The 22,606-nt window shown below is 34.5% G+C and overlaps 3 protein-coding genes across 4 annotated transcripts in view; 1 reads left to right on the top strand and 2 right to left on the bottom strand.

Annotated features, from left to right (window-relative positions):
- The window catches only part of LOC142340414 (uncharacterized), a 6,314-nt gene extending 2,011 nt beyond the window's left edge, over nucleotides 1–4,303 (top strand). Inside the window, exons 2-3 of the mRNA XM_075390991.1 lie at nucleotides 2,596–2,747; nucleotides 3,102–4,303. Of these exons, the coding sequence (XP_075247106.1) occupies nucleotides 2,596–2,747; nucleotides 3,102–4,246 (1,297 nt within the window). The 3' untranslated portion in view covers nucleotides 4,247–4,303. The remainder of the gene's footprint in view (nucleotides 1–2,595; nucleotides 2,748–3,101) is intronic.
- The window catches only part of LOC142339460 (uncharacterized), a 105,949-nt gene that overhangs the window by 72,284 nt on the left and 11,059 nt on the right, over nucleotides 1–22,606 (bottom strand). The window lies entirely within an intron of this gene.
- Nucleotides 11,205–22,606, bottom strand: part of LOC142339461 (arylsulfatase B-like) — a 66,902-nt gene continuing 55,500 nt past the window's right edge. For both annotated transcript variants that reach the window (XM_075389502.1, XM_075389500.1), the window contains exons 5-8: nucleotides 22,264–22,388; nucleotides 16,064–16,453; nucleotides 14,577–14,713; nucleotides 11,205–11,524 (exon numbers count right to left, since the gene is read on the bottom strand). In XM_075389502.1, the coding sequence (XP_075245617.1) occupies nucleotides 11,265–11,524; nucleotides 14,577–14,713; nucleotides 16,064–16,453; nucleotides 22,264–22,388 (912 nt within the window). In that variant the 3' untranslated portion in view covers nucleotides 11,205–11,264. The remainder of the gene's footprint in view (nucleotides 11,525–14,576; nucleotides 14,714–16,063; nucleotides 16,454–22,263; nucleotides 22,389–22,606) is intronic.

The raw sequence follows: 22,606 nt of genomic DNA on the forward strand, positions 1-22,606 counted from the left end.
ATAAAGAAGTATATATATTTATATATATTATTTGTATATATATATATATATGTAACATATATATATATATATATATATATATATATATATATATGTAACATATATATATATATATATATATATATATTTACATACGTATATATATATATATAATAAAATTATATATATATATATATATATATATATATATATATATATATATTTATATATATATATATATATATTTATATATATGTATATATATATATATATATATGTATATATATATACATATATATATGTATATATATATATATATATATATATATATATATATACATATATATATATATACACATATATATATATATATATATATATATATAGTAATTCTCTCTCTGTGTGTGTGTGTGTGTATGTGTGTGTGTGCGGGTGGTTGTGCGTTTGCGTTCATATAAGCGTGTATATATGTGTGTGTGAGTCTGTGTGTAACTATGTGTGTGTGTGTGTGTGTGTGTGTGTGTGTTTGCATATGTGTTTATGTGTATGAGTGAGAGAGATGGAGAGCGTCTGGTTGTGTGTATGTGCGTGGGCGTGCGGGTGGTTTGTGAGTGTTTGATTGATTGAGTGTGTGTGTGTGTGTGTGCGTCTGTGTGTGTGTGTGTTCATATATGTTCGTGTATGTGTAAGTGTGGCTGTGTGTGTGAGAGTGTGCGTATATGTGTTTGGTTTGTGCGTGCGCGCGTGTATGTGTGTGTGCGCGTGTGAGCGTGCGTGTGTGTGTAAGTGTGTGTTTGTGTCAGTGTGTGTTCATATATGTGTGTGTGTGTTCATATATATATATATATATATATATATATATATATATATATATATATATATGTACATGCATATATATGAAAAAAATTGTTTATTTAACAGACTTATGTTGAATAGGTTTTCAAATTTAACGTTCAACTGGCTGCTGAGCTGTCGATTTTTAAAACTGACCTGAATTTTTGAATTTGGTTGACATTGCTAGGCCTTATTTTTTGCAATTTCAACAACATGTTAAAGTTTGAGAAAAATTATTGGGAATAAAGGGAAAAACTGAATGCAAATTTTTTTCCAAGGTTTAGAAACACGGCCCAGATTGACTAGTTCTTCGGGGTTACCTTGAACGGGTCTTTTGAAAGCTTTCCTAAAACTTTACCGGTGTTAATTTCAATATGATTGTACTGTTAAGTAAAAGTTTTGAACAGCCTTTTTTTTCATTTCCATAGGTTGACTTGTTACCAAATCAGTTTCAAGATTAATAGCCCCCAAAGTAGTTCAATAATTTTTAAAGATACCGCGAGATGCAGTTACGGGCGTCAAAATAATGATCTGACAACATTCGTTAATCAGTTTTTTCATCTGAAAACTCTTCCAAAACTTATAGAAACTGTTTCAATCTCTCAAATGATGAACAATGTAAATAAATTGATAAACTAAACTTACCCTCGCCCCCTATGTTAATGTTAATGAAGTTTTGCTTATCAAATCTTACTTTACGCTATTTTACACAAAAGGCTGTATAGATTGTTGACGGTCTGCTTGTATAGGTTGTTGGTCTGCGTGTCAGTGCTGAAACATTGTATTCCAATTGTATATCGTCAGCCCAGTACTGTATCAGTCCATCAAAAGAGCATATTGCTACTCATGATGTGCAGCATAAGTCCCATAGATACTTTTGTTATGAAAATAGTCTGTGCATTCTTGATTTTCATTCCCGTGATGCTCATAGCAAAATCATGATAAATTCTGAGCAAGACGATAAGATTACTATCTTAAAACATTGAAAATAACGTTTTATGATTACAAAAATACCCGCCAAAACCAGTAAATATATTAATATATCTCCAATTATAGTTTGCTGTCAATTATATAATTTGATCTATGTTTCAATCCAAAAGAAAAAATGAAGATTAACATTTATAATTTAGCAAATATGCAAAGAAGTTCAGAAGGAGCAAGGCGACAAATTTTTGTGAAAACAAAATTAGTTTCAACTTCTATTAAAAAAAATTAGTTGTTTATTGAGCACTTTTCCATTATCTGCAACAAGCTTAGACATCATTTATTCGGAAGCATTTAAATTGTAAGCAAAGTTCACTTGAAATCGAAACAGTTGTACAAAATTTTTTATGTTTTTGGCGCAAAAAACTTTTGGTTAGAACAAACTTTCGCAAAATTTTCACAAATTTTTCTGTACTTTTTTTGTATATAAATTGCTTCAGTGTAATAAAAATATCTCGTTTTTTTTTGTTCACAAAATGTACATAGGAAGCGATATAAGGACGAAATTGTAGAAAAAAATAAAAGTTTGATCTTCAATGTTTCGTCGGAAAATAATAACTCTGAAAAAAATCTGTTTTTCAAGATCCCTTCTATGATGCAACTTGAGTGTCTATTCCCAAAAAATATCTTTTGGTAAAATTTAGCTCCACAAAAAAGTAGCGCTGTTATAATTTTTCTTACCCCCATTAATGGTTGGAACAATTAAGTATGAAGTAATTTGTTTTAACTATTTTTGTTCAAGAAACACAATTCTGACTAAAAATTTATTCTAAAATGAGGAAAGGGGCTCGATTGTTTAGTGAAATCAACGTTCGCGAGTGATTGTGGTTACTGGCGTATTTCACTAAATTGTCTACGTCTGTATCAAGTTCTCACCCATGAAGTTATACATCAATGGACAGGTGGAATTGTAACCAATGAATGGTGGTCCGACTTTTGGCTCAACGAAGGTATGCTATCACATCCTTCCCCGAGTTTAGACCTCGACTTGTGAAAAGACCTTTTATGATCGACCATAAATTGGTATGAACAGACCACGTTTCACTCAAACTGCTGTGAAAAGACTTGTGATTTCCTAAAATTTACTATGAAAATATTTTTGGTACACCCATGAATGGACTTTTGCTCGACCCATCAAAGGGATATAGCTGCCCGTGATTTTTAGAAGTTCGACCCTGTAAATTTAGACAATATATAAGTACTCCCCCAACTAGACTTTTTGGGTCTTTTCATAAGTTTTCTACATTAGGGTGACGTAAATCCAGAAATATTTTTTTTGCAAAATAGGTTCGATATATGTTTAGGTTTTACGACTTTCATCGAAGAAACCATTAGCAAGCAGTTAACTAAATTTGAGCAAATCGTTAAGTATTCGGACCTCTCCAAAAAGCGAAGGGTGTCAGGTGTCACAATTCATCAAAACGTGACACAAGCCAAAGCTGCCACCGGGTTGAATTTTCCAGGATTTTATGCAATGAGACAACCTGGTAGTTTCTTTGACAAAGTGAGGAACACCATTTCACTTTTAAACGCCGCATTGGACGATAATTTGATGCCTTGCCTTGGATTTATAATGAACAAGTTCGAGTTCCAATCGTTGGACGAAGAAAACTTTCTTAACCAGTTAACAGAATGCCCGTACTCAAATTTAAACGCAGCCGACTTCATGAAATTTTGGCTTTTTGAAAAACAAGTCCCAATTTTGAAGATCACCATCGACTACGCATCGGACTCGAACAAAGCTGTCTTTACATATACTTATGACTCTGACGAAAAGGCGAATTTCGAACCCCACTTTGCGGTTGTAATCCGAGATGAAAATGACGAAATCCTTCAAAACACAATTTTTGTGAGGCAGAACGGAACGAGTGCGGAGCTGGAGTTCGACTTTAAAAATACACATCAGTTATTTTTTGCCAACATCCATGACTACGGAAATTTTAGGGTTTCTCACCCTGACGAAGTTTACGCGGCTTTTTTTGAAAAGTTTGAAAACCGAAGCAGAGATGGTTGTGAATTTAACATAACGCTACCCTATACCGACATTTTTATTCGCGAAATGCTTGAATTGGCCAAAAGTAACAAAATTGATTTGTTTTGGTTGTACAAAATTCTACAAAATAGGGTGGAACTTGAAAATGAGAAATTACTGCAGAGTGGTTATAGTGCGCCTCTGAGGTCACTTCGTACCTGTCTGAAGTACCGGTTTTTCCCAGGACTTGATTTGGAAGCGGACTTCCAGATTTACAATTGTATGTGGTGGGAGGATAAACGCGTGAGCTGGAAAAGCTGTGAACGAAGTTTGGATCAGGTCAAGGAAAATGGCAGTGTTTTCATATTTAGAGAAGAAGAATGCTTGGATTGGATTTCGAAGTATGGGAAAAGATTTCAACAAGTACTCGAGGAGAACATTGAGAATGATAATGGGACTTATTTTGGGAACGTCTAGTAGTATTTATATTATAATGATATATCGTATCTGTATTTAATGGACTATTTTATATTGGCTCTTTGTATTCAGATTGTATAATTATGTTTTTGAGCAAATGCTGATTATAGGCTTTCACTGAAAAAAAATTTTTTAACTGAGTTACCTAATAAGCAAACAAAAATTTAATTTGACAAGTTATATGGTTAAAAATATTCCCGGGTCGAATGTCCTCCCTGAAATCTTCCCATTTTGCTGTAAGAGTGGAGGGTAATTTGTCTATGGGGAAAAATTGATGTACGAGTGAGGGTGTAATTTGGTCTGAAGGGGTAAAATGATGTAAGAGTTGGGCTGCAATGGGAGGAATTCTGAGGAATTACCACCCTGACTAAAATTGCCATGTAAGAGTGGGCTGCAAAGGGAAGACTTCTTAGGAATTATCCCCTGACTAAAATTTCCAAGTAGGAAAGGGCTGCAATGGGTTGCAATGAGAGGAGTTTTCAGGAATTACCCCCCCCCCCCCTGAGTAAAATTACTATGTAAAATTGGGCTGTAATAGGCTGGAATGGGCGGACTTTTGAGGAATTACCCCCTGACTAATGTTTCTATGCGGGGGTAAAATGATGTAAAAGTGAGGGGTTAATTCGTTCAGAGGGGTTGAAATTATGTAAGAGTTGGGCTGCCAAGGAGGTTGAAAAGTTGTAAGACAGAGGGGGTAATTTGTTCTGAGAGTGTAAAATGATATAGGATTTGGGCTGTCAGGGAGGCTAATTCGATGTAAATGCGTGGGGGTAGTATGTTCAGAGGGGCTAAAATAATGGAAAAGTGTGGGGGTAATTTGTTCAGAGGGGGTAAAAAGACGTAAGAGTGAGGGGTTCATTTGATCAGAGGGGGTAAAATGTTATAAGAGTCGGGCTGACAAGGTGGTTAATTTGATATGAGAGTGAGGGTTTAGTTTATTGAGAGAGGCAATTCCAACAATTATTATTCATATATATATATATATATATATATATATATATATATATATATATAGAGAGAGAGAGAGAGAGAGAGAGAGAGACCGTCAAGGGTTAGAGAAGTATTAATTGTCTGGAAGTTAAGGAGAGCCAGCTGAGGGTACAGAGGTTTTGGGTTCAAGACAAGGGGGCTGAAACAATCTAAGATTAGCGCTTCCCAGGGGGATAAAGTGATGTAAGAGTGAGGGGCTAAAATGGTGTGAGGGCTGAAATGGGAGAATCGTTTTCGGGAAAATGCAGCTCAAAACTCTTACAACTTTGTGGTACGGTTGTACCATATTAAGTCCATGTTTATTAAATTGTACTAAATTATTTTATGTTTGCTCTTGTCAGGTTATAAGTCATAGTTCACCTACAAGTAATTTACCGCCAACTAAAAAGTCAATATTTCAGATTGTTCACATCCCCCACTTTTGACTATTTATTCATTCTCTTGAATCTTATTATCGAATTCAGTTGTTCTCAATCTTCTCTGTTTTCCTACCATAAAACAATCTAAGTGGATTCGACAAGGAATTCCGTACTCAATAATTTCATGTGCAATCGCGCCACGATTGCTAAGTAAATCTAAAAGAGATAATCACACGAATTAACCAAAGCTTGGATTCACACCTCGAACCCAGTATACAAACTTGAGGTGGAATTGCGGCGCGAGAGAGTGTCTCTACAGTTGGGGATATCACATGGCGCAGTCAGCAGAACCGCCAATTTTGACGAAGGGCTTCTTGGCGCTTCTCACCAGTAAGGATGCAGTCCTGAAGGAAATACGTGACTGCATTCTTCAAAACGATCCTCAAAGGTGTAAGGAAGTGAATCCTTACATGTTCTCCTACTGGAGAGACCTACATGTCCGCTCGGGCTGTGTTTGCGTGGACGAACGAGTAGCAATTCCGCACACCATTCAGGACGTTGTCTTCGAAAGCCTCCACTTAACACATCCGGGAAGTTGGGGCATGATAACGCTCGGGCAATACGCGTTCTGGCCATATATGCACCGAGAAATATTGAACAAAGCGGCTCAGTGCAAGCCTTGTACTGATATTGGTAACATTCTTAAGCCCGTTGTTCCGGCGTCTAAATGGAAACATTTACTACAATGTACAGAGCCTAATGAAGAAATACAAATTGATTTTGGAGGACCTATCACAAATGAAAAAGGTCAAGATATTTATTTCCTTGCATGTATTGATCGTTTTTCTAAATATCCCACTGTAGAAGTCTTTGACAAAGCTAATGGACCAAATGTTCTTAAATTTTTAGAAGACTACATTCAAATCCACGGTGTTCCCCGAAATATTAGATTAGATCAAGCACGTTGTCTAATAGGTTATAAAGTTAAAAATTTTTGTAAACAACATAATATTAACATACTCACTGCCCCTGCAAACGATCATAGAGCTATAGGATTAGTGGAGCGTTTGATACAAACTATTAAAAGACGCTTAAGCTGCATGAAATTAGACAATAGAAATAAAACATTCACAATTAAAGAAGCAATAAAGTCAATAATATACCAATTACGTATTTGTAAACAAAAGACAACAAACGTAACACCTTTTCAAGCACATTTTGGAAGAAAAACAAACACACCACTAAGTAATATAAGTACACTACCCAAATCATCTAATCTATCATATGAAAACATTCTTCACCACTATTTAGATGCCGATACCGTCCCTGTTGAAGATTACTTGGACGAAAATGGATGGGTGACGGAGGATCGGAGCGATATATTGATCGAAGAGGTGATGCAGAAAGCACAAGTAGACGCGGGACGCCGCTATAATGGGGATCACAATAAATCTATCTCCCGTTTCATCATGCATCCCAAACTGAACAATCCTATTCCACGGACAGAGCAGTCACTGAATCTTAAACTGGCTAAAAAAGTCACAAAGCGCTCCAAACGGGACCTTCGCGGATAATGGGAAACCCTGGCCCCGGGTAGTACAGTTGTCCGCACATCTGATACCGCTACGGTTATTAAGGAACCAGGAACTACTCGCAGCTCGTAATATGTATCAGGAACAGGGGGCTGTGCTGCTTCTTCCGCCACGATTGCTAAGTAAATCTAAAAGAGATAATCACACGAATTAACCAAAACTTGGATTCACACCTCGAATCCAGTATACAAACTTGAGGTGGAATTGCGGCGCCCGTGAGTGTCTCTACAGTTGGGGATATCACAAACTTCTTGGGATGTATTAGGCTTCCAACGGAGTTAAAAGGGTGTAAGAGTGAGGGGGTAAAAGACAAATTGACCCCACACTCTTTCATATTTTTGGTCTGTTTATGGGGTGAAATGGTGTAAGAGTTCGGGGGTTATTTCTCCATTACCCCCTCACTCATACACCATTTTACCCCCATCGGAAGCCTAATTCAGCTCAAAAAGATGTAAGAGTTTTGAGCTGCATTTTCCAAAAAAATGCTCTCATTGCTCTCATTTTCCAAAAAAATGCTCTGACATCATTTTGGGCGGAAAAATTGGACCCGAGTTGGTTAAAGTTGATAACTAAATCAGCAGTACATCTCGCAAAAGAATTCAGTAATTGACAAAGCAACATAGCTGCATTTAGAGCCACACAATCAATCTTCACTTTGGTCTAATGAGCCCAGACAATTGGGGTTTTTAAAATAAGGATGGAACTGCTTTGATTGATTGCTATTTGTTTCCGACAGCAAATTTTTTTCTAGTTTTCAGCCGTTTGAAGTGCTCACGCAAGCAGCATTGTCGTTGAGACACGAATAACGGCTACAGAGATTGACTATGCAAAATTATTGGAAGGTTAAACTAAGAAGCTCTTAAAGTTGTCGGAAAATATAAATGACATTATTATTGCGAGGGACCTCAATTTTAATATCTGCCACCCAGGGGAGATGATTGGTCGTTCCCATAGCTAGTTGGAGAAGAAGCAGCTTCTTGAAGCTCTTTGAAAATTGCAAACACTTGAAACGCTAAAGATAATTTTATAAGTGAATATTTTGTAACGCGAGTTGAAGCATAGTTTAACTCGAATCATGAACTTTTTTTAGAACCGAAAACAAACTCAAGGGTTAAACATTGACACTTTTAGCGTTATTGCAGCTGGTGAAAATATATTGGCTTGTAAAAGTAATAGCGTTATTGTAACGGTTTGTAAAAGTTATATAAATTTTTAAAAAAAATGTCATTGGACTTACTTTGCAACAAACTGGAAAAGAGATATTCTCCAGTATTAAGATTTCTAACAATTATTGGGACTTTAAAAAGAGCGTTTTGATCTTTCTTAACGTTTCAACTGCATAACTGTCTAAGAACGCTCACAGCACATCAGCTGTGTCGTGAAAAACTCCCGCTCTCCGAAATTTTTCTCCAATATGTTTTTAGGCTTTTAAACAAAAATTATTCTTTCATTTTGATTAGTGTGCTTCAAAAAATTTTTAGTGAGCTAGATGGAAGTCCGATTTTAAAAATATTCTGTCTTTCTTTTATCAATTTTCAATTGTGATCAAAACTATGGCGACAAACATATTAGATATGTATTACATGAAAGTTTGCAATGCTTCAATTCGCAATACTTTATAGATTGTTTTAAAAACTTTAATGAGGAGTATTGGACAACTACTCTCAAGATTTACTCTGAACTTCATATTAAAATTTCTGTAATTGGGGTAAAAAATATAATTGACCACTCACGTTTCCTCTGTTTGAGACTAAAGTTGGACTTTTTACCGTTTTCTGAGTGCTGTATTTTTGCATTTTTAGTTGCTAATGCTTTTGTGCTTCTTTTTCTTAATATAACGTTTCATTGAGAAGTTCATAATACAATTTGTGATCATGCCTTAATGTCTAACTAGATCTTCTGATGTGACTGTGTGACGCTGATCTGCAAATATTCTCAATGCGGTGTCAGGTCGTCGCACTTTTTCTATTGCCGTTTTGAAATTAACATGAGATACTGTCATAAGTAAATTTTTGGGGTCCATTGAAAGTTCGTTCATTATATTTTTACAATTCACTTGTGGTAAACATGTCAATGTTTATTTGTGGCCATCGTCTCATTTATATTTGAATAGTCTTTCTGGGTACTTGGTTTTCCTTAATTATAATAACTAAAATGGTAATGGTCTTGAGTTTTTCCTGTGAAGTTTTTTCCTTAATAGGAATGAAAATACATTGGCTCAGTAAATATAAACCGATTTGATAAAATAACGCATAGTTTATTTTTGATATATTAAGATTTCCAATTGCCAAAAAACCTCGTACGCATTTTTTAGAACAATTGCGTTTTGAAAGGCCGCTCAGCGTTAGCAAAGAATTTCAATTTTTCAAAAGAATGATTGAGGCTCAAAATTGTGAACGATTGACCGATTTTTGTTTTTTCTTTTCACATTTTCCGAATTTTTGTGCTATCATTTTGCCAGTTTTGCTTTGAAAATTTAAGCTAACATTGGTAACGATATTTTCTCCCTAAAGAAAGAAGAGTGTTTTTGAACTGTTTGCTCCAAATTGTTGGCTAAAATTTATGCCAAATTTTACAAATTTCAAGCTTTTATAATAAAAAATAACACAAAATTTGCTGCTTTAGTCCACTTTGTTTGAGTTTGCCGAATTAACAATTCAAAAAACTGCAGAAACAATCTTCGTGAGCTAGTTTTAAATGTGGGTCCTTTGAAAAATTTCTTGAAATAAACGTTTACAGGTTTTTTGCTTATTTAACTCGATAGTTAGGCACAATGCATCATTTTTTTTGGAAGCATAGACTTTTCGTTAAATTGTCCATAAGATTTGAAATAATTATTTGTTTCAAATAGATGAACTGCAATAGCAAGGCTATCTTTGACGTAATTGTTGTTTCTTAAAGTTCGAAAAAACCTCTTCTTTTTTGTTCGAAACCTTATAGTCATTTTGACTTTTAATAATACATATTTTTTAAAAAAATAATATATTACTGAGCTTTGCAACTTTCTTTTCTTCTTCTGGTCAACCTGTAGCAAAGACAGGTCACATAGGATTTCTGATTGACTAACTTTTTTCTCCTTGGGGTCTGTCTTATTCTACTGTGACTTCATTGACATGTCAAAGCTTTTTGGCACTTGAAAGCAAGGCACAGTTGAACACATCAGTGTTTCAGTGAATAGATTATGTTTTTAACTGCTTCGACAATCTCTTCTAGCCGAATTGACTGGATGTTTAAAATTTTTTTATCTTTATTCTTGCAGTCGTTTGACAAATTTTGGATAATTGCAGGTCTTAGCGAATTCCTATGGACGAAAAGGAACATATATATTGATTTGAACTGATAGCTAACGTTTTTCAATACTTTGAAATAAAATGTTTTAAAAAATGTATTTAGACATATCTTTTAAATATTTAGTTTGATTTTCGTCCTGGTCTACTTGTTACCTACTCTCAATAAACACCAGTTGCATATCAAATTATTGGTTTTGAGGAAAAGCACAATTGAACACATCAATTTTTTTGTGCATATTTGTTTTGCTAGAACAAAGAGACCATTTGTTGAAAAGCATTTTTGCTATTCAGTTTGGATTGTGGGATTTCAGTGATTTAAAGTATCCTGAGTGTTGACTTGAGTACTCAATTAGCAATTTTTTGGAAGCAATTTGCAATTTTTGGTATTTAGATTATGACGGCCCGATCCACCTTAGTGGAAAGTTTGCTTTCTTCAATACTCAATTTTTTCACTGGTGAAATCCAAACTGGAAAATTTTTCTGACATCAACATATCAGTTAACGTAGAGTAGATCAATATGTTTTGCTCCTATATACTCATTGAGGAAGACAAACGCTCAAAATGCAATTAACTGGCAAATGTTTACTGTTGCTCCACCTGGCTCTTTTCTGGAATTTAATTCTATCCACTTGCAGTCGATTCACATGAAACTGAAAACGATTGGCATCAAGCTCAAAACTCAACGGCAATCGGACTGTTATTGAAAAAGCGCTTCAAAAGAGACAATTTTTTTATAAATGAATTTTGAGCCTTTAATTATGCCAATGTGTGTACATCTCATTCAGATCAGAGTTCATGAATCGAAGACTCGAATGAGTTAGGTGGTATAGTGGGGTCCGAAGTCCACGGCTTCCACACATAGTTGAAATTCTTTGGATTGCCTGCTTCATCATAGGGGGGTGGATTCAGAGGTTCTACTTGCAGAGTTTCCCAGTATTTAATTCTCTCAAGCAACATGTTTTTGATTCCTTGGTATTTTGGGTTGTCCACTAAGTTGTAATACTCGCATGGGTCTCTCTCAATGTCATAAATACATTCGTCCAGGCCTGCAATCAATAAAAACATTCCTCAACGTTTCGTTTTTATTTTAAAATTCAAATATTGCGTTTCGCCTTTATATGAAAGCACAGAAAATTAGAATGATTCATCTTTAGATAACTCATATGTTTGTATAAAAACCTATTTGTACAAAAAGGATAACAGGGTTTCCGGTTCCTGAATTCAGAAAAGCGACGGAAAAGACGTAAGCATGGGCAGTTTTAGTCCTTTTCTTTGTTTTTTTATTGTATGAAATGTCTGTTAATGAATTTGACTGGGTTTTCTTGTTAGGGTTTTTCTTTTACGCTTTTGTTGTCAATACTGTTTTCCTCGCTGAAAGTGGTGTCGATTATTATTGTTCTTGTCGAATTTGGGGTACTTTTAAATTTGCGTGACATGGTCACATTACCAGCACGAACCACTACGGGTGTCTACCGGTACCAAACTTTACCAGCGCAAAACAATATGGGCGTCTACTGGTACCAAAATTGTGAGCAATTTACTCGTTTTTTCAACCAAATTTCAATTTTCCTGTGTTAATACATTAATGTATTAACATAGGAAAAGTGAAATCTGGATGTAAATAATTTACTCTTCGAAACATTACGGGTGTCTTCTGGAACCAAATTTTGGAGTACATTTTCTCGTTGTTATTACCAGATTTCATTTTTCCCCTGTTTACACATTGTGCGTGTGAAACATACTTTCGAACTTTGCGAGCAAAAAGGCGGTGCACTATATAGAAATTCAAGTCAGTGTTTTTCTCTTTTAAACTAGAAGTTTAAAAGTGAAAACTGTTTTTCACCGCAAAATATGTTTGACGGAAGCGCGTTCCGCAAAGAAGTGTGCGACAGATTAATTGTATTATAATCAATCATTTTAGTAACCTTAAATTTTTAAATCGTAAAGTTGACCGGTGGCCAAAAAATGAAAAGATTAAAATTTTGTGAAACGCTCTCACTGCTGAACGTAAGTACTTTTCACATTCATTTATATTTTTCATGTTAAAGCTCTTAATTGACATGCAATTGGAGATAAACGATTAAATCGTTAATTGCATGCCAATTTACAAACTTCGTAGTTGTTGTCGACAACCTCATTTAAGAGAGCAAAATTTGTTGCAAAAGGAATATGTATCCACTATCTCTTAGGGATGAAATTTATCCAATTATACCGAGATACAGTTCACTTTTTATCAATGTTCTTTAATTGTATCATTTTTCACATCAAATTTTTATTTGAAAATTTTATCTTATTATTATTTAAATACAGTAATTTACCGCTGGAACAAAAGAGGTTTTTTATCTATACGAAATGAATGATGAATTTCAGTCAATGATGAAAAGAAAATTGGTATAAAAGTTGTTGCTGCCTGATAAAGATTTTAAAACAACAAAATCAGCACAGATTTCATTTTAACACGAACAAAATTAACAGTTTCTGTGATATGATTTCATCAGAACCCCTAAAGCCAACAACAACATATGCAGTGATTTGTATGAGCGTAGTAAAACCAAAGATAATCGAATGAAAACAAGATAAAAGCAAATTCATTTGCTCTCGAAAAAAGTAAGAATGTATTATTCATAATAATATAACCAATAAAAAGTTTTGGCTAAAGAAAACTTCCATTTATTTTCAAAAAGGTACGACTTCTAAACTGAAGACTTATTGTGTTCAGAGGAGGATAGGATCATTGCAGTCTAATTGACAACATTGTTGTACAATGCTCAAAAATTGTTCTACAGGGGGCTCTGTACAACGCTTACAAGTTTGTGAACTATGTTTGCAGCATTTCGTGAGCATTTTTCATTTTAAACACTTCTCACTCTAATGATAATTGCAAACATGTGGAAACGGATTTCACGTTTTACCCGAGTGAATTACACTTATACTTTTTTGCTGGGACCTTTAATCTTCTCAAATTGTGAACGTAAATGCACCTCACAAAGGTCAATCAGGACACATTTATAAACAACGCCTGTGAATCTTACTTAAATTAGAGAGCAAATTGGCACTACTTTGCATGACTAGCATGTTTGCAAGGAGACAGGGATGTTATAAAGCTGACACTCGATTAAGAAAAATCGTTTCAAATTGTTGCAAATAATTTTTGCTTATTTTTAGTGGAATTTAATCGAATACCGGTTAAAGCACTCTTTTAAAAAGGTACTTCGAAGTGCACTTGACATAAATTAATTATGTGTCCCTGACAGTATTCAGTGCAGAATAATTGTTTACATAGACACAATCACAGGAATCAATAAAGGCTGAGAACTTGCAGCTTCTCTGTTTAGGTTCATCCACAATTGTTCAATAGTTTTATGCAGTTTTTTACCATTAGCTATTTTCTTATAAAACGGTTTTTTCTGGGACTCCTCTTTTTCCATTTGACCTTTGAGACGTGAGGTTACGAGATTATATAAATTTTAAGTATTTTAAGCAATATACTGCAAAAAATGCGCCTACTTCTCGAACTCAAACTTGAAAATCCGTTATAAGAAGATAACAAAAACTAATTTTTTTTAAAGTTGTTTAGAAATTTTGGCAAGGAAACTTCAAGGTATGTAGGGGCCTGCTAGATCTTTTTCTAAAAATTCAAGAAATTGTGATCTTGATAAAGTAAACAAGCAACAATTGTCAAGACCCTAGAAAGAGTTGTCAATTTTCAGGTTTTGAAAAAACAAGAATAAAAACTTTGCGCAAAAAATGTCAGACTTCTTTCTTATTTAAACTTATTAAGAAATTTTTAAGATGTTATGATAACTTTTCAAGAAAACTTCCATTGTCAATTTCTTGATAGGGCATTTCAAGTTGCGCCTAATAATTATGTCCTTGCATATTGTTTGTTGCAATACATATTTCAAGTTTCTGTTACACTGAGAATATTCTAAACTAAACCTTCGGAGAAGCGGTTATATGACTTGTTTGTAGTTCATTAATTAATATCTGATTTTTTCCGCTACTTATTATCAATAAAAATCCACAGAAACAAAATTTTTTAAATCAGTATCTATTAATCAACTCGTATGAATCACACAATTTTTGATAATTCATCACCTGTAATGTTGGAATGGCATTTGAGGTTAATGTTGGTGGGCACATCTCCACACCATATTTGTGACTTTGTCGTGTCCGGAAACATGACCTCAAAACTGTCTGGATCAGCACCAGGTGCATTGAACCAACCGTCATAGCTGAAATATCAGTGGGCATAATGGAAATACGAACTGCACGCTTTTTCGACCGACATGATCCGATCAACCAAAAAATCATCCGATTAAACTGAAGATGTTACCAGATATAATGCGGGTCTGTCGGTTTTTGTGCTTAACAGGCGTTCCTTAAGCTGGTTTGAGATCCCTTCGCGTTCCCCCTAGTCATTCAATTTTTTGTAGTTCAAATTATTTGTTTAATTTATCAGTGAAAATTGTCAAATATAAATTTGCTGCTTTTTCTTTTGCTATCTAACAACTTAAACAATAAGCTACTTTTCGCTTGACTTCTGAAGTAATTAAAAACGGGCCGCTGAAGGGATTAGCACCATTAAATTTTTTATATGCTTAAGCAATTCAACCTCAAAACTTTTGTTCAACCATGGAGTGCTAGAAACTATGCAGTTTATTAACTGCTGCGCAAACTTAAAGGGCATCGAGTTTTAGGTTGGATCACCCCCCCCCCCCCACCGAAATGGTTAAGTCACTTGTTGAACAGTGTCCAAAACATATCGCCTATTTGTGCAGACAAAAATTAAAAATGTTCAGTTTCCGTCAAATTCCGGAAAAAATGCATTTATCAAAAAAGCTTACCTTTTCAACTTTGATAATCATTTTTTTTGGCAAGCTGCGGTAGACTCGAGCAGTGATATGTGAAGATTCTCAGGATTAAAAGCAGCTATCAGCATGATAAATGTTTTGATGTCCTCAATTCCAATAACATAGCCTCTATGTTTTTTTCTAACAGTTGCTATTTTATAGAAATAGCAACAAAACCATGCGAGAAGAGAAATTTTGGTGAGTTTTTGATGTCATTTATTTTTCTATACTACTAAGCTTTTGCTAACCAAAAAAAAACTTTTTGCAAAAACTTTTTAAACAAATTGGAGGTCACCAAATAATTTGATATAGTCGGTACTCAGGTAGTGGTCAGTCGGCTCCGTCGTTGAAACAAAAAACAATCCAACTTATCTTTGCTTTCAAAAAATATAATTTTTTAGTATTCTTTGCTCTGATAAAAACGGTAACATGCCAGTTTTTTCTTGCTGCAAAATATTTTTTGAAGATATTTTACCCCCTGAGAGAAAAATTAGGTGCTGTGGCCGTAAGGTGTTGAGACTTGTGAATCTTTGGCTGTTAAACAATCGATTTGGCTAGAAATTACAAAAGGATGCCAGACTTTGAATGACCTCCACATTCTTATTTATTTCTATTTTTCAAACAATTAAATTCAGTATATAGTCAAAAAGGTTAAAAATGCTTGTAAGATACAAAAAGAAACAAAAAATCGATAATAAATCAGTAACCGAAATGCTAAAAAGCGTTTCTTACTCTTCTGTCCATCGCTCGTAGGGATTCAACAAGTACTTATACTGCCCCACTTTGATCGCTTTGGAATTGAAGAGGGGATTTAAATTGATCAAAACTTCACTTCTTGGCGATGTTTTACTCTTCCCTGTCAGAAAATCCATCATACTGTAACCATCAATGTCACCCAGTTTGCCGACGTCCCCTCCCGCGGCTTCGTACAACGTCGGCAACCAATCAGTAACATGCATCAGATCCATGGACACCTGACCTTTCCGATTTTTGAAGACTTCTCCCCAGACGAATCCCACAGATCGGGTTCCTCCCTCAAAGAAGTATCCCTTGGCTGACCTGAGGGGAAAGTTGCTGCCCCAGTTGAACTGAAAACCATTAGGTGCGCCTCCGTTGTCTGTGCTGGAGAAATACAAATGTTGTCTGCAGTTGAATGTAGTGATTCCAAATAACAGATAAAAATTATTCTGGTCAACTCTGTTATGGTCCACATCGTAGTGGGTATTAAATTCTAAACCCCATGACGCGTAAACCACGATGATTCTGGATTTTTTTTAATCTTCCAAGGTATTTAAGATGTCTTATCAAAATTTTGCTCTCGTGGGAAATTTTGCTAGTTCTTACACCATAAAACTCCAGCTCGGGGGAATTGTTATTGGGTGCAAGATCTGAAATCATTCTAATCAGTCCGAACATAAACCGACTAACATCGGACAAATTGTCCGCAAACAAAAAAGAGGGAATTTTGCTTTGTTGGTAGTTAGCTTATGGAGGACAACTGGGTGGGGTAGAGGGATTTGGGGTAGAAATTGGGAAAGTGGGTGGGGGACCTACAAGATTCAAATTAGCCTTTAACCGCTAGAGATTCTCCTTACTCAGTAGCTTTGGTTAACTGTACAACTAGAAGCAACTAAAACTCTAAGAGAGCTGCTCAGAAATTTAATGACCTCAGTTTTCAACATTTTCCCCTTTTTTAATGACGAAAAATCGAGACGTTCAGGTAAAAATTTCGCATAAGGACAGAAATGGCTTCAAACTTCCATCAAGGGTGATTATTCAATATCTTGAAATAAACTGATGGTTAACCAAAGTGCAAATTATCTCAAGGCCCCTATAGGTGGGTTAATTTATGATCACAGAAATTATGATTCTGAAGTTCAATAGGGGAGTAAAAATAGTAAGATCATATAATGAAAAATCCTTATCGTGTGAGATCCTTCAAAGCAGAACAGTTTTCATCCCTTAATATCTTTTAAGACAGTATACTTTTATAGTCCAGAACAGACACTTTTTATTTTATTGTTTCAGAACTGAGAAAATCTTTTGAAGTTTCAACCATGCAAAGTAACATCTGATAAAAGGTGATAAGATAATTATTACTGACTTGCATTGTAACTCACACAACAAAAACTTTAGAATAGATTTTTAGTTTCTGAAACGTAATTTCGAATTTTCTAAATTCTGGTAGGCCGTGCTGATTTCTGACATGTAGAAAATATGTTTAATCTCGTTTAAATATTGGCTGCCTGGGGTCAGGAGGGGTACTGTTGGTGCGCCTAAAGTCTTCATTGGAGCCTTTTATTATTGATTTTACAGGCCTCAACACCACGAATTCAATTGTTCTAGAACCTATTCTGGAAAAAAGCATTACGACTGAACTAAAGTGTGACATTTTTAAAAAGAAGCAAAATTCTTTCGTCCATCCTTCATCGAGTTTTGCGCGTAAACTATCAGCTTTGCGCACAACTTTTTTTTTTAAAATCTCTGGATAGTGAACGGATTTTATCCTATAAAATTTTAGCATTTTTAAAAAACTTTTATTCTAGTATAACCAAAAGCGTTGCAAACGAATTCGACTGTTATGAGATTGGAATTTTAAAAAAAATTGTGGGAAAGTACAAAATTTCTGAACGATTGTGTACTATGGTTCAAATAATAAAGACGTGAGAATAAACTACTGATTTTTTGGGTTGTTGCTTAGTAAACTGAAGTTGACCCAGAGTTATTGCCGGAGGAATATAAGTTATGGTGGTCTGAAATCAAGACTAATTTCAGAGCAAATGCGAGTTCTGATAATTTATGTTTTCACGCGTGGCAGTCTTACTCATGCAATAGCTGAAGCATGTCATAGCTAAAAATCTTTTATTAAATCGCTAGTTGAATAGCAATTGCTTCATTGTGAAACGTACCTTAGATTTATGATGCTTTCTAGCCACTGAAACAAAATCATTTTTCTTTCAAAAGCTTTTATTGCATGCGTAATTGAGAACCAGCTGGTTAGTGGTTGCATGGACAACTGTATTCAATACATTGGTATACAATAATAATCTCAAAGCAGCGTTGTATCCCGGAATTGAAACAAGGAGGCTCGGTAATGTGCACACATGGCGTTCCGACCCCGCCCATCCACGTTTTGATTTATTAGTCTACCAAATGAGGAAGAGAAAGAAATGGTTCAAAAACGCTCATATCTTTCAGCAAACAATTAAGTGAAAAACAGCTGGATTAGAGAGCCGATGAGACTTGCCAGCAATGAGAGTACTGGACAAAACACACCCAAAGACAAATACTAGCAAGCATTAATTCCGAAGCCAAGAAATCATTGGTTTAAGCCAAGAAGTCATTGGTTTAAAATAAAACTACAGCAAAGATAGAATATTGGTTTACTGGAAAAAGGATGCGAACTGTCGTTACAGAGACCAAGCTACGAAATTGGAAGAAACAATATAAAAATGACAAAGCTCAAAAATCAACTGATTTTTTTTAGAAAAAAATAATTTCAAAAGTTCCAACAAACCACAAGCTTTGAAATTTAAACAGAAACAGATTAACTTGCAACTGCTCTGGAATTCAGTTGTGTTGTTGGTATTGTAGCCATGTTGTAGTGGTAAAGCCATTATATCTATAGTACAAAAAAAAACCATTAAAAACTTTAAACTGACGAAAGCGACTAACTGATTTGCTTTCGTCGCTTTTGATTTTAACTGAGCCTTCTAGGTAAAGCTTCTTTGAGGGAAAAGTTAACAAAAAGAACCACAATTAATGACCAGTATCGAAAACACAAAATTCTTAGAAAAATACATTTCTAAGCTCTATAGACATCTGTCAAAACATAAACCACTGCAGAAATAATGTTTAGATTAACAGAAAAATTATTAGTTGTGTCAGTAATAAGACATAGTTACTTGTTGACAACAAAGATAACGAAAAATGGAAATAACATAAATGTTTTCTTTAGAGAAAATAATTGAAGTCTCCAAAAACCGTTAACTTTAAATTGAAATCAGGAAATGGATTCAGTTAAAGGATCGTGGACGCGTTCAAAGCTTTTGATTGTCAAGAACATACTAAATGACAACAAAAAGAACTACATTTAGAGCCAAAAACAAAAAAAAAGGTTCTAATAATTTTTGTGAGAGCACGGATGCGTAGCCGTTAAAACTAGAGGCTTTTCAACGAAGTATTTACAGTTTCTTTCGCTCATTTTTCACAGCCGGTTGAAACTATCGTTAGTGTGATAACTTGAAAAAAGAACAAACATTAACCCCAGATACAGGAAAATATAAAAATATTGGGAAATACAAAATTTTTTTGAAAAAAATAAATAGATGTCATCAAAACCTTAACATCTAAACAAAAATCAGTAAATGGATTCATGGAATCGTCTATAGAAGCAAATAGGGAATTTGACTGACAGGGATATGCCGTATGAAAACAAAAAGAATCACAATTACAGGCAAAAGCCCAAATCCATGTAGTTTTGAGAGAACGGCTTCGCAGTCGTTTAAACTGTCAGCTATTCACGGAAGTCATTAAAAAAGTTATTTTGCGCATTTTTGCAATGCCAATTGTAGCTATAATTAATATGGTTAATTGAAAGAGGAATAAATAACGACCTCAAATGTAGGAAAACATGCAAAAATTCACAACATTTTCATGAAATTTCGTAGTAAGAAACCCAAAAAACATTACTTGAAAAAAATCGATGTAACGATTAGTTTTTTCCGCTTGTAATAAAATTTGCCCTGTTTAAATTGAGACTAAGCTACCTGTAGACAGAAAGGAGATTTAAATTTGACAAATTTCAAAACTTCACTAACATTCTCTTAAAACAAATATATTCAAAGCCATAAGAGGCATTGAATAATAACTGATGGCATTGTATAGGCTCACCTGCAGCTCCTTAGGGACCCATTGAAATCTCTAATTACTAAAACTGAGTCATGGGTCCACAAAAAGTGTTGCAAATGAATCCAAAACAAAAGGAATTCATATAAAATTTACGAAAATACATTTTCAAAGCCATAAATACTATGAGCTTTTCTCTGAAGACATACTAAATTTTCATATGGCCTTATTTTGTTGTAAATAGGATTAATAGTCATTGATTGGACTGTGATTTGAAATAATTCATGTCAGTTATCAACACAAAAAACAAATCTGAGAAAAATATTTTGAAAAAGAGCGCGCCCTAATATAACACGAATAATTATTGATTGTAAGAATCCATGATGAGTTGACCCCTAGCCCTGATTTTTCTCAGCAATTAAAACAATTGATTAGTGCAAATATTTGCAATATAGATCAATTATTAAATGATATATTTCAATAAACCACAAACAAATAAACCACACTTTGTACAATTTTTAGGTTTATTTTTCAAAAACCGGCAAAATCTTAATTCCAGAAAGCTCCTAAAGGAAACAAATGTACAGCTGTATTTTTAGGAATTTTCGAAGATGATGACAGCAGATGATAGGTCTCTTCTTCCTGCAAATTTAAGCGAAGTAGGAATTAAAAGGTTATTTGGAGCTTTTTTTGAGTTAAAAAAGTCTCAAATTCGAAAAATTTAGCAAAATTTTTAACCAAAAAGCTCGATTTAAACAAATTGACGAGCCTTCTCTCTCTTTAACCGTGAAACAAGTAACATTGTTTTCCAAAAATTTTAACGATTTCTTGCAAAATTAAGGAAAATTTGGTCAAAAATTACAGAAAATTTGAATAAAAACAACGGAATTCACTGTACTTTTCTCAAAAGTTTAAACCTCGATAACTCCCCGTAAAATACGAAAATCAGAAAGATCTTTTTAATTTTAAATTCTACGAAGGACGAGCTTTCTAATGATACCAGTCTCAACTCTCTACGCTGAATATATCGATCGTCCAATATTGACTGAACAAAAAAAACCCATTCGAGTATAGTTCCTCCCCCCACATGTGGGTCGGAACAAATAATTCTGTTATTTGTTTGTCTGATATCAGTTGCAGGTTATGCTTTTTGAAGTTTGTATTAAAAATTAGTCAAACAAACAGCAAACTACTCGATTCATCTCTTCTCTGGAGTAATTGGCGAGCTCTTTATATTGTGAAGTTTTCTTCATTTCTGGCGAATTTTTAGCGGTGTTCACACAATATATGTCACAATACATCAACACAGTGTGTGGACGACCGCAGTCTCTTTGTGTCATAAAAGTTTCTGTTTACTGCAATTAATCTATAAAAAAACTTTTGAGGTAAAATTCTAATCGTTTGAAAAATGTATGGAATTAGTTCATCTAGCTGAACCTAGAATCTTTGGAACTTTTCTGACTTCTGGCTTAAAAAACTAGTTAAACGAAAATGCTTTTTGAAGTTGATCTGGTGCGCTGATTTTTATATAATCCTCAGATGTAAGGAAAGTGCATTTTAATACTTTGCAAAAGTAACTGCTCGAGTACTTTAACTCAAAAAGGTAATTAATAACGACCATGTTTTAAGATTAGTGGTATAAGCGTGTACTTCGGTCCACGGTTAAGGCGTAGTTTTTTTTTTCATTGTGAATAACAGTGACGTTATATGAGAGATTGTGATGAAGTGTGGCCACTGTTGTCCACAGAAAATTAAAGCGGCCCCAAATTTAGCGAATTTGAATTTTCAACGTAATTTTGACTTGGCTACAATATATGAATCAGAATTAGGGATTTTCATCAGAAACTGAAAAAGTTTCTTCGCTGGGACAACTACGCGAGCTTTGAATAGTTTGAAATTATCAGATTCAATTTGTGCAATTTTGCTCTTGAAATTTGAGCTTGATGTCTTTATCCCTCTGAAGAGAAATCTAATTTTTGCAATTTTCCAGAGAGCCAAAAATTTTTATATTCACGATAAGGCAAATAGGAATACAATGGCAGAATGAGAATAAATGCTTCTCAAATATCTGTGGCTGCATTTACCTGAATATAATGATAGTGTTATTCAGCACTCCTCTTAGCTGCAGAGATTTGTAGACATTCCTCACTGCCACATCCATCTCCCACACTGCACCCACGTACTTACGCCTCAAGTTGTTCCAGATGTACTAAAACAACAACTATATCGGAAACCCACACAGGCTAAGGCGAAAGGATGTAACCATCTAATCTATAATGATCGGACTCAGACGATATCAGAAGAAGATATCATCTGGATCTGTATCTTTATAAAGTTAAAGGGAATATGGACAAAGAGAAACAACACAAATGACAGAAAGCAAACTTACAAGACTTTCGTTCCTTTTAGGGCTATATTTGTGGAAAC

This window comes from Convolutriloba macropyga, chromosome 5 (genome assembly GCF_964194025.1).
Source record: "Convolutriloba macropyga chromosome 5, txConMacr16.3, whole genome shotgun sequence".
NCBI lineage: Eukaryota > Metazoa > Xenacoelomorpha > Acoela > Convolutidae > Convolutriloba > Convolutriloba macropyga.